We start from the raw sequence: 12,234 nt of genomic DNA on the forward strand, positions 1-12,234 counted from the left end.
AGGGTTTTTTTCTCATTTCTTCATTCTTTGTGCCAACACAGTACCTAGCACAAAGTAGGGCCATGAAATACTTGTTTTGATGACCACTTTTGTTGTTGAGTAAATGAATAAAAGCAAGCATCAGGAGGGAGCAGTTTACTTAAGTTACTTCATGCAACAGTTTGATTAGTCCCCTAGATTATGTCTGTGTTAGAAACAAGAAACTTATTAATCATGATAGAATTTTTGGTAGTTTGACAAAGTTTAGTGAAGGATTTCACACATACATAGAGTAAATTTTTAATATTGACTTTGTTAGAATTGAGGTAGTAGTTTTTTTTTTTTTTTTTTTTTTTTTTAGCAAAGGCCCCAATATATTAGGTGATGGAATTTAAAATGTAGTTTACTCATTTTGTGGAGACTGAGGGGGTGAATCAGTGATATCAAGGCCATGTTCAAGTTCTTTTCCTTTATAAAGTTTTTTTCCTAATTTAATCTGAACGAGGTTAAACAATAATTAGAAATAATGAAGGTATGTTTATTTTTTATATGCTGTATAATCTAAATGAATGTTATTTTTGAAATATACTACTTTTAATGGTATTCTGATCAAGATTCACCTTGCTTTCAGAAATTTATTACTACTTTAAATTGAGATTTATGAAATAAAAAGTTCATGTTAATTACTTGCTACATAGTTATTTTTCCCTCAGTGTTATTCACTTTGTTTATCCTTTTAGGCAAATGCTGAGTATGTACTTCGTGCTTAAAAATTGTCTAAATTAATTACTTTGTGTTTATAAATATGCTGTTTTTGAGACAGAATATATATTTTGACATCTAGCTCATTTCCATGGCCAGTAGTAATTGGATTTTGAAGAGGTTAAATGAGATTTTAGGTAGGATAGACCTTTGTACCAAGTTGAATGTTTTTCCAGTTTGAACAAGACAGTACTTATTTAAATGCAACTTTCATTTAAAAATGTAGTAAAACTTGATTGCTAACTATAATTAATGTTTTGACACAAAATGACATTTCCCCCTAGTGTTTTGCTTGGTCATACCATTATTTGCTTATTTTTTTCCATAGGTAGAAAAATGACTAAGCTTTAGACATAAGATGTTGCAAACTGTACAAAAGAATAAAGTGTTCTCATTATGGTTAAAAAAAATAAAATAATGAAATTTAAAAGTTGGGACATTTGGAGGGAAAATTGCTGTTCTATATTTTTAAAGCAAATGCTAGTTAATTTTAGACAGGTAACCATATTGGTTAGAACATACACTTGTTTGTCTTGGTATGACAATTTTGAACACTAAAGAAACAATTATGTTCAGATATCTGAGCCGAGATACACATTTTTTTTCTCTCTTTAGATAATCGTGTGGAAGAGATACAGTGACTTTAAGAAACTACACAAGGAACTATGGCAAATTCATAAAAACTTATTTCGACATTCAGAATTGTTTCCTCCATTTGCTAAAGGAAAAGTGTTTGGTAAGTGATTATTTTGAATTTGTGGTTTTAAAACATGATGATTAGCTAATTATGCACATATGCTGAAATACTGTGCCATGAAGGTAGAGGACCCTTTATTTATTACAATAATTCATACCATGTAGCAAGCATCAGGCACCTGAAGTTGTTTTCATGTTCTTGATATAGTTTTGTTAACTCAGAACACATTTACTCCTCTCTTCTATGAAACAGCAGCACAGCAACTCCAACCAATCAAATAAAAAGTGTGTGAGAACATAAGAAAAGATGATGTTGAATTATTATTATAGTTCTGATTTATTTTTGATTTTTTAAGGTCTATACTTTGCATATTTCTTGCAAATGTTGACCCATTTATCATATAATATCAAAATGTTGTTAATATCATAGATCTCTAAAGGAAATTAAAAAAACAACCAACCTATATTTAGACTTGGATAGCAAGTCTCAGTAGTTACAGTTTGCTTTTTCCCCCCACAGATTTTTAAAAAGAAATGGTCTTAAGGGTTGAGATTTAATAAATAAAGTTAGTAAATTTTCTGCGTTATCAAGTATATTCTTAAGTGAAACTGGCATTTAAAGAAATTTTAATACGAGTAAGTGGCAGTAAGGAATATGATCATTAGCAGTAAGTGTAGTTTGGTGCCATTGTCTTGATTCCTGCTAAGAGGCCAGCAGTTTTACTGCCATTGGTTTTAGATATCAGTGCAAATGTCAGTGTGGTGAAAAATGCAACCACATTATGAAAATTGCTTTGACCTTGTTGATCTCTTGTAAGGCCCTTAGGGAACCCTCAGCAGTCCGTGGACCATGTTTTAAGAACACTTACACGCACACACAAATTTGTGCACACACACGTATGTACATGTTCATGGGTGTTCCTTGCAGCATTTTCAATAGAATACTGAAAATAAACTGTATTTGTACAATATGTGATTGTATGAATGTGCCATAATTTAGTCAATGCATAGAATTCTTCAGCTAAAATTTTAGATATATTGGTATGGAAATATAGCCGAGGTATATTTTTAAGATATAGGAAACAAATATTGCCCAGCAATGTGTTTAGTAAGATCCCATCTATATTTAAATAGACATACATGCCGAAACCGGTTTGGCTCAGTGGATAGAGCGTCGGCCTGTGGACTGAAAGGTCCCAGGTTCGATTCCGGTCAAGGGCATGTACCTGGGCTGCGGGCACATCCCCAGTAGGAGATGTGCAGGAGGCAGCTGATCGATGTTTCTCTCTCATCGATGTTTCTAACTCTCTATCTCTCTCCCTTCCTCTCTGTAAAAAATCAATAAAATATATTTAAAAAAAAAAATAAATAAATAGACATACATATTTGTGTGAAGACGTACCTACACACATTTGTATAATGTGCAAAACCTCCGAGGTCATGGGAGGAGACCTATTTTTACTTTTTACCTTAAACCTTCTGAACTGTAGAATTTAACTGTGCACACATATCTTTAAATTCAATGTTGGAAGATACACAACCTGGCTTTTAAAACAATAAGCTTGTCTCTTGGTGAAAGGGAGTGGCTTCCGAATTGCTTCTTAGCTATTATTGTTTGCTGCTAAAGGATTATCTTCAACTTTTCTCCTCATTCTTACATATTATAGAGTGAAAGTTTCTTATTAATCTTAATAAGTAAGCAATTTATCACTCTCAGTGAATGGTACAGTCCATTTGTAATACTTGATAACTGCAATGAACCCTGTAGGCAGCAGCTGTGGTTGTGTGGAGGGAATTGTTGGTTAATCATCTGTCTTTTTAGTTACTCTCACAGTTTTAGTATATAAGCCTCAGCAACAAAATACAGACCTATTGTAATTTGCAGAACCATCAGATATGTAATGTTCTAATATTATAGTGAAAAGAACATACCTTTTGGAATCAGATAGATTTAGGCCCAAACCTCTATCCACTATTTACTAGTGGTATGATCTTAATACAAATTAACATCTGAGTCTTTTTTCTTATTGGTAAGATAGGAATAATACCTTCCTGTTTTGAGGATTATATCTGTATGTGTCTAGTTCAATGCTCAATACATTATCAGCTATTGTTAGCTCTTATCTGTTGCTCAGCTTACCATTTCCCTAACATACATACTCTCTTGTATCTCTTTCTTTAGTGTTGCACTGTTCCACTGTGAAATTTTTTTTTTTTTTTAAATATATTTTATTGATTTCTTACAGAGAGGAAGGGGGAGGGATAGAGAGTCAGAAACATCGATGAGAGAGAAGCATTGATCAGCTGCCTCCTGAACACCCCCCACTGGGGATGTGCCCGCAGCCAAGGTACATGCCCTTGACCGGAATCGAACCCACGACCCTTGAGTCCGCAGGCCGACGTTCCATCCACTGAGCCAAACCGGCCAGGGCCACTGTGAAATTTTTCGCTAACCTTTCATACTTTTAGATGTCTCCTCTTCTAGTAAGTTTTCTGTGTTTCCATCAGACTGAGTTAGTTGTTTTCCCTTCCAATTCTCCATTTCATCAATGTAGCAACTAATTTTCCTCCATTTTTTTTTAATTTGCAAAATTTTCCAACTTACAGAAAAAAGACTGAAAGAATTCAGGTCTAACTCTAAAGCAATTTCTTTTAGTTACCATTGTGGTTGACCGTTAGACTGACATGAGCAGAACAAAGACGTTGGCCAGATTACAGAAGGTCACTAGGGCAGAAAGGCCACGGTATGTAGTAATGGGTGAAACTGGAAAAACAAGGACCTCGCCCCCAGGGTAAATTTTCTTCTAGCATATCACTGGTCATGTGGTTTAGACCCCCTGACCTTTCATGTAGCTGGTCAGGAAGTTCTGACTCTCTCCTAACCTTTCCTGACATATTGCTAGTCATGTAGCAGACCCCCTGGGAGGAGGAACCGGGGCTCAAGAGTGGCCTCATGTGACTCCCATGCGGGCCCTTGCACTACTACTCCCTTAAGCATTAACCCCTAGGGATAACATATCGGCCTCAGTTGTGGTTTAGCTCCAGGCCCAGAAAAGCAGCAGAACCAGACTGGCGATGCCATGGCTGATATCAGGACCAGCTGTAATGACCCCCTGCTCTGATGCTGACGAATCATTAGAGGCCATGACCCTGTAAGGACACACCTAGAAAGCTGATGAATATTCTATTGGAATCCTCCCCTGAGCCCTCCAGATAAATACCCTCAAGACCAGGACCCAGTGTGGCTCTCTCTCCTGGGAGCATGCCTACAGCCCTCTCCCCACCCACCTCCCTGCAGGCGATCCTATGCAACAAGGGCCTTTCTTTTGCCTCTGTAACTTATTTTCTGAGCCCATTTCTTCTTTCTTTTACCTCTGTGACTTTCTAAATAAACTTTCTTTTAAATCTTGAGTCTTAGTAATGAATTAATTCTTAGCTAAAACTCAAGTATCTAGTACCTAAGTTGCTGAAGCAAGATCTGGTCTGACTCCACTGGTCTAACACCTGGTGCCATTATCGCTGCTAACATTATGAAGTAGATAGTTCACCGTAAGCATGAGATACATTGAGCTTAGATAGCACATCCTATATAATAAAACCCTAATATGTAAATCAACCGAACGGCAGAATGTCCGGTCGCTATGACACGTACTGATCACCAGGGGGCAGACACTCAATGCAAGAGTGTCAGCCAGAAGCTGGGCTCACAGCTAGCGAGTGCAGCAGTATGTTGTGCACCAGGCCTCTAGTATATTATAATTGGAATGATACAGAGGCGATTAGAATGGCCCCTGCATAAGGGTGACACGCAAATTCGTGATGTGTTCCATATTTTTGTAAATATATGGTGATGGAAGGAGATTTGACTTTGAGTGGTGGGCACACAATGCAATATACAGATGATATATCAGAATTATACACTTGAAACCTATATACTTTTATTAACCAATGCTACCCCAATAAATCTAATTAAAAAATATACAGTAATACCATTTCTTTTAGTTACCATGAAGTAGACACTTCACCATAAGCATGAGACACATTGAGCTGAGGTATTCAGTGGTTCGATTTCAAATTGTTGCATTGGGCAGTATAACTAGGAATCTCTTTGTGCCTCAGTTTCAGTTAACATTTTGCAAAGCTACTGGAAATGTTTAAGTAGGTGATGATGTTGCTCTTAATAATCGTATTTTTTTAAACCTGTATTGCCATCAGTATGATACATGGTATCAAACTGGTAGTCTGGTCTGAGAGTGGTTAAAATGGTCATGTTTGAAATACCTCATTAGCATTCACACTGTATATATAATTAAAATTCTATAAATACAACCTTTCTATCACCTTGTAAAACAGATCACTGGTGCTGTGTGTTCTCCTTTTTCTCACAAGCATGTTGTCATGGTGTCTGACAGCCTCACACATGGAATTTGGCTGAAAAAGCTTTTTTCTTCAAACTGAAGTTTTTGACCCTATTGATATACAGATGTTCTCATATTTTCCTCTCCTCAATTCCTTTGTAAATCGAAAGTAGGAAAGGGAAAATTATTTATGTAATTACATTAATAATTAATAATCAATGTGTATTAAATTACTATAGAAAACCTTTACAATTCTCTTTTCAACTTTAGTTTCAAATCGCCAGCTTTTTAAATGGTAAGTTGCTTATATTGACAGACCTTAGATGATGATGGCACCATTTATTTTTGAGTTGACATCTCTGCCTCTTTTTTTTGCCAGAAACATTATTTTTTGTTAGAAACATTATTTTTCTGGTGTGACTGCTGCTGATCCCAGTTGGGGAGACTAGATTTGACTTCTGAAGGTTGCATAATCAGCACAGCAAATAGTCAGTGATAGGTCTGCTGCTGCTTTCTGCTCTGTGAACATCAGTTGTCATAAACCGGTGTTTGATCCTTCTTTATTTGTGCTGATTCTTATTTAATTGTAGGACGATTTGATGAAACTGTTATTGAAGAGAGAAGACAGTGTGCCGAAGACTTGCTACAGTTCTCTGCCAATATTCCTGCTCTTTATAACAGTAAACAGCTTGAAGATTTTTTCAAGGTCTTTCTAAAATACTTTGTATTTTATTAAATACCTACGTTTTCTAGTGTTAATTTTTACTTTATTTGGGGGCTCTGTTGGCATATACATGTATGTTTATAATGGGTATGTTTTCCTGATGAATTGCTCAGTCTTATGCATTATCTCTCTCTGTCTCTGGTAGTACTTACTAAAGCCTTACTTTGTATGATTTTAATATAGCCACTCTAGGTTTCCTATAGTCACTGTTTGCATACCTTTTTATTTTTATTTTTTTTGCTTTCTATGTATTTGTGTTCTTAAATAAGGATATCTCTTATATGCAATGTATAGTTTGATCTTATTTTTTTTCTTTGTTTTTTTTTAATATATATTTTATTGAGTTTTTACAGAGAGGAAGGGAGAGAGATAGAGTTAGAAACATCGATGAGAGAGAAACATCGATCAGCTGCCTCCTGCACATCTCCTACTGGGGATGTGCCCGCAACCCAGGTACATGCCCTTGACCGGAATCGAACCTGGGACCTTTCAGTCCGCAGGCCGACGCTCTATCCACTGAGCCAAACCGGTTTCGGCTGATCTTATTTTTTATCCAGTCAGGAAATGACTGTTGTTGATTGGGGGAGTATTTAGTCCTTTTTTTGTTTTGTTTTGTTTTTGTTAATCCTCACCCAAGGATCTTTTTCTATTGATTTTTAGAGAGAGTGTTAGAGAGGGGGAGAGACAGAGAGAGAAAACATCGATGTGAGAGATACACATTGTTTGGTTGCCTCCCTCATATGCCCAGACTGGGGCCTGGGATCAAGCCTGCAACTGAGGTACCTGTCCTTGATGGGATTCAAACCCAGGACTCTTTAATCCTTGGGCTGACACTCAATCCAGAGTCAAACAGGCGAGGGCTAGTCCTTTTATACTTAAAGTAATTGTTGATTTGATTGCATTTGTCTGCCATTTTGCTGTTAGTTATGTCTCATATATTTTTGTTTTTCCTTTATGCCACCCTTGTAGATATTGATTACTGTACCATTTAAATTCCTTTTTTATCAATTTTTTGCTAAGTTAAATTCTTATTGGTTGCTTTAGGAATTAAAACATGCATTTTAATTTATGACAATTTACTTGAGATTAATACTCACTTAATTCCAGTAACATATAGAAAGTTTGCTTCATAAAGTGTTATTTACTCCCCTCCATTGCATTATTATAATACTAGAGGCCTGGTGCACAAAAATTTGTGCACTCAGGGGGGAGGGGAGGGGTCCCTCAGCCAGGCCTGTGCCCTCTCACAGTCTGGGACCCCTCAGGGGATGACCACCAGCTGGCTTAGGCCTGCTCCCCGGGGATTGGGCCTAAGATGGCAATCAGACATCCCTCTGGCAGCCCGGCAGCCTTCAGGGGATGTCCACTTGCCAGCGGGGAGCAGGCCTAAACTGCAGTCGGACATCCTTAGCGCTGCTGAGGAGGCAGGAGAGGCTCCCACCACCACCTATGTACCGGCAGCCATCAGCCTGGCTTGTGGCTGAGCAGAGCTCCTCCCATGTGAGTGCACCCTCACCACCAGAGGGCAGCTCCTGCATTGAGCGTCTGCCCCCTGGTGGTCAGTGTGTGTCATAGTGACCAGTCATTCCCAGTCTTTCTGCTGTTAGGGTCAGTTTGCATATTACCCTTTTACTATATAGGATAGAGGCCTGGTGCATGGTTGGGGGCCGGCTGGTTTGCCCTGAAGGGTGTCCCGGATCAGGGTGGGGGTCCCGCTTGGGTGCCTGGCCAGCCTGGATGAGGGGATGATGGTTGCTTGCAGCTGGTCACACCCCCTTCAGGGTGGGGGTCCCCACTGGTGTGCCTGGCCAGTCTGGGTGAGGGGCTGAGGGCTGTTTTCAGGCTGGCAGGCAACTGAAGCTCCCAGCCTCTCCTTTTTTTCTGTTTTTGTTTTTTTTATTCTGGGATTTATTTACCTTCTATAGCTGTCACTGGAGCTGAGAGCCGGCTCCAGCTCTGAGGCCTGGCTCCAGCTCTGAGGCTGTGGCTGGTTGAAAGCAGGTATCTGTGTTTGTTTAGCTTCTGTAATTGAAACATTGTTGCCATCACTGCCGCTCTAAGCTCTGAGGCCGAAGCTGGCTGAAAGCAGGTATCTGGAGCTTGTTTAGCTTCTATAATTGCAATATTGTTTCTTAGAGTGCAGCCCAGAGGCTGCAACAGCAGGCGGGAAACGTTGGCTTCCTCCATCACTGGAGCAAGCAAGCCTCCTGTTCGCTTCAGCTGCCTGGCTGCTGGCCACCATCTTGATTGGCAGTTAATTTGCATATCGCCCCGATTAGCCAATGGGAAGGGTAGCGAAGTTACAGTTAATTAACATGTTTGTCTAATATTAGATAGGATGTGTACCTTAAATATAATATAAATCCAACAATGTAGTATTATGATCTGATGTCTTTTAAGGAGTTAGGAGAAGAAAAAAGAACATATTTATATAGCCTTTTTTATACTTTAAAAACAGTGTATTAAAAACATTAGTGAATATAAAATATATAACATAAACAATGTATGTAAACTTAAAATGTGTGTACATAAAACAATAACATTTTCAAGAGCACATTCTGCCTTAGCCATCTTTGCTCAGTGGATAGAGCGTCGGCCTGCGGACTGAAGGGTCCTAGGTTCGATTCCGGCCAAGGGCACATGCCTGGGTTGTGGGCTCAATCCCGAGTGGGGGTGTGCAGGAGGCAGCCGATCAATGATTCTCTCCCATCATTGATGTTTCTATCTCTCTCCTTCTCCTTTCCTCTCTGAAACCAATAAAGAAGTATATATTAAAAAAAAAAAAAGAAAAAAAAAAAGAGCACATTCCTAAAAGGAAACAAAATAATAAACAAGAGGGGGCCTTCCATGGACCTATACATAGTCTTTTATATTTATCCTCATACATATCTTTTTTGTGTGTGTGTTCTTTATTTGTTCAGGTAGATTTGAATTACCAGCAGTTGTCATTTTCTTTCAGGTTGGGATTTCCTGTTGTTTCTTTTTGGTGTAAGCCTGGTTTGCTGGCAAAGATTCTCTCAGTCTTTGTCTGGAAATGTTTTTGTTTACACTTCACTTTCAAAGGATAGTTTTGCTAGATATGTGGAATTACTGATTGACACTGTTTCTTTTAGTACTTTGAATTTGTCACTCCACTGACTTTTGTGCTTCATTGTCTTTTTGAGAATCAGCCGTTAATTGTACTATAGTTCCACTGAGTAAGTCTTTTTCTATTGCTTCTTTCAGAAGTTAGCCTTGTCTTTCAACAGTGTACGTATAGGTATTGATCTCTTTCTGTTTATCCTATTTAGGGGTCTAATTTATCTTGTATTTGTAGATTAAATTTTTTTGGTTCAATTTTGGATGTTTTCTGTCCTCATCTCTTCAGGTATTTCTTTTTCAGCCCCTTTCTCTCTCTTACATTGGATAACCCTGTTACATGTAAGTTGGTATGCCATTATGTGTAAGTTGGTATGCTTGATATCATTTCACATTTCTCTCTGGTTCTCTTTATTATTTGGTCTTTTTTTCTTATAATCTTCATACTGGATAGTTTCTGTTGATCTTCACATTCATTGGTTGTTCTTTCTCAACTCTGTTGTTGAACTCCTCTAGTAAATTTAAAATTTTTGTTACAATACCTTTCAAATGCAGCATTTCTATCTGGTTCTTTTTTTTTTTTTTAATTGAGATTAAATGACATAACATAAAACTCACTATTTTAAAGTGGTGTATGATTCAGTGGTTTTTAGTATATTCACAAGGTTACACAACCATTATCGCTACCTGATTCCAGAACATTTTCATTACCCTCATACCCATGAGCACTTACTTCTTCCCCACCATGCCCCAACCCCTAGCAACCACTGATCTACTTTCCATCTTTATGGATTTGCCTATTTCTGGACATTTCACATGAATGGAATCATACAACATATAGCTGTTTTCATCTGGCTTCTTTCTCAGAGTTCAATATTTTCAAGGTTCATCCATGTTGTAGCATGTATCAGTACTTCATTTCTTTCCATTAAGTGGATTTTGTTTATCCACTCATTAGTTGATGTACATTTGGATTATCTCCACTTTTGGCTCTATGATAATGCTTCACTATTTTTTGTTTTTTAAAAAAATAATTTCTACTTATTTATATTTGCTATTTCATGAGTCATAGTCATTAGACTTTCCTTTAATTCTTTTTAAATGAATTCTTTTAAAAAAATATATTTTTATTGATTTCAGAGAGGAAGGGAGAGAGATAGAAACATCAATGATGAGAGAGAATCATCGATCGCATGCCCCCTACCAGGGATTGAACCCACAACCCAGGCATGTGCCCCTGATCAGAATCAAACCCGAGATCCTTCTGTTTGCAGGCCGATGCTCTATCCACTGAGCCAAACCAGCTAGGGCTCCTTTAATTTTTTTAATTGTTATTTCCTTCAGTTATTTGAACATATTTATAAGCTTGTATTGACTGTTTCCTCCCCACCTCTCCCCTTATGGAGCACACACTTTTCCTGTTTCTTTGTATGTCTTATTATTTTTTGTTCAAAGCTGGAAATTTTGGTTAATATATATTACAGCAACTCTGAATTCTGGTTTTTTCCTCCCTGAGGGTTGTTGCCATTATTTTATTAGTATGTTTATTAACATGGCTGTACTAAATCTGTGGAGTTTATTTGTTTAATGCATAGTATGTGACTGCTGATACTTATGGTCAGTTTTTAATTTTAATTGTATTTTAAAATCTGGTTTAGTAGGACTTAGCTCTGTATCGTCTTAGTTTATTGGACAGCCAGTGTTTGGTCTTGGCTTATACTTAAACACTTTGTTTCTTATATGCTTCTCTTTATGCTGATGATTCTTTGTGTGTTTTCAAAGTTCAAGCAGTTTTTAAGTTTGCCCTGGGTCTTACTTTCCTTTGAGATGTCTTACATTTCCTCTATCCAGTGGTCGGCAAACTGTGGCTCGCGAGCCATGTGCGGCTCTTTGGCCCCTTCAGTGTGGCTCTTCCACAAAATACCGGCTCTTCCACAAAATACCAACTTCTGTGCATGGGCCACAAAGTTTCAATCGCACTGTACATGCGTGCCTGCACGTGGTATTTTGTGGAAGAGCCACACTGAAGGAGCCAAAGAGCCGCATGTGGCTCGTGAGCCGCGGTTTGCTGACCACGGCTCTATGCATATGCACCATCTCATGGTTTGCCAGGGATTTGTAGATAGTTTGATCCCTCTCTGGTCTCTCCTGTATGGATGGGTAGAGTGCTTATTAAGAATCCCTATGGTTGTGTCATTTTCTGGATTTCCCTGGTAAATGTCTGGCTAATGTTCTGGTCTTTTGCTTGCTGCAGCTTATGCTTGCTGAGCCATTCACTTATTTCTTGCCATTTGTTTGGCACTAAGATTGCTACTATTACTGATAATGCTATTTGGGGTAGATTTTTTTTCCTGTGATTCAATCAAAATCATGGCAACCTCATCTACAAGTGAATCTGCTGGTTTTCAAGGTTCTTGTATAATTACCTTGGCCACCCAGCTGGGATGGAAGATGGGAGCAACCCCAGGCAAGAATAGACTTATTAAGAGTTCTTACCTGGGGTTTTGTTGTTTTCCATGAGTAACCACATCTTCATTTGCTTTATGTTTTTGGTCAAGTTCCGGAATCTCAAATGGTTATTTAGACAGTTTTCTCTAGTTATATTATTGTCTTTTGTGATGAGCATTTGCTCATATA

At 38.0% G+C, this 12,234-nt stretch overlaps 1 protein-coding gene and 1 non-coding gene across 10 annotated transcripts in view; both read left to right on the forward strand.

Annotated features, from left to right (window-relative positions):
• RPS6KC1 (ribosomal protein S6 kinase C1) overlaps positions 1 to 12,234 on the forward strand; it is a 159,755-nt gene that overhangs the window by 12,088 nt on the left and 135,433 nt on the right. For 8 of the 9 annotated variants that reach the window (XR_004973439.1, XM_036344812.1, XM_036344810.1 and 5 more), the window contains 2 exons: positions 1,357 to 1,477; positions 6,386 to 6,501. Coding sequence is in view for 7 of the 9 variants with exons in the window: in XM_036344812.1 (XP_036200705.1) it covers positions 1,357 to 1,477; positions 6,386 to 6,501 (237 nt within the window). In the remaining 2 variants the exon portion in view is untranslated. The remainder of the gene's footprint in view (positions 1 to 1,356; positions 1,478 to 6,385; positions 6,502 to 12,234) is intronic. The other variant, XM_036344817.1, reaches the window with a different exon arrangement.
• Positions 5,168 to 5,273, forward strand: LOC118673882. The gene has a single exon (XR_004973534.1). It is a non-coding gene; the product is annotated as a U6 spliceosomal RNA (small nuclear RNA).

Source organism: Myotis myotis, unplaced genomic scaffold (genome assembly GCF_014108235.1).
Source record: "Myotis myotis isolate mMyoMyo1 unplaced genomic scaffold, mMyoMyo1.p scaffold_m19_p_18, whole genome shotgun sequence".
In the NCBI taxonomy this organism is placed as follows: Eukaryota; Metazoa; Chordata; class Mammalia; order Chiroptera; family Vespertilionidae; genus Myotis; species Myotis myotis.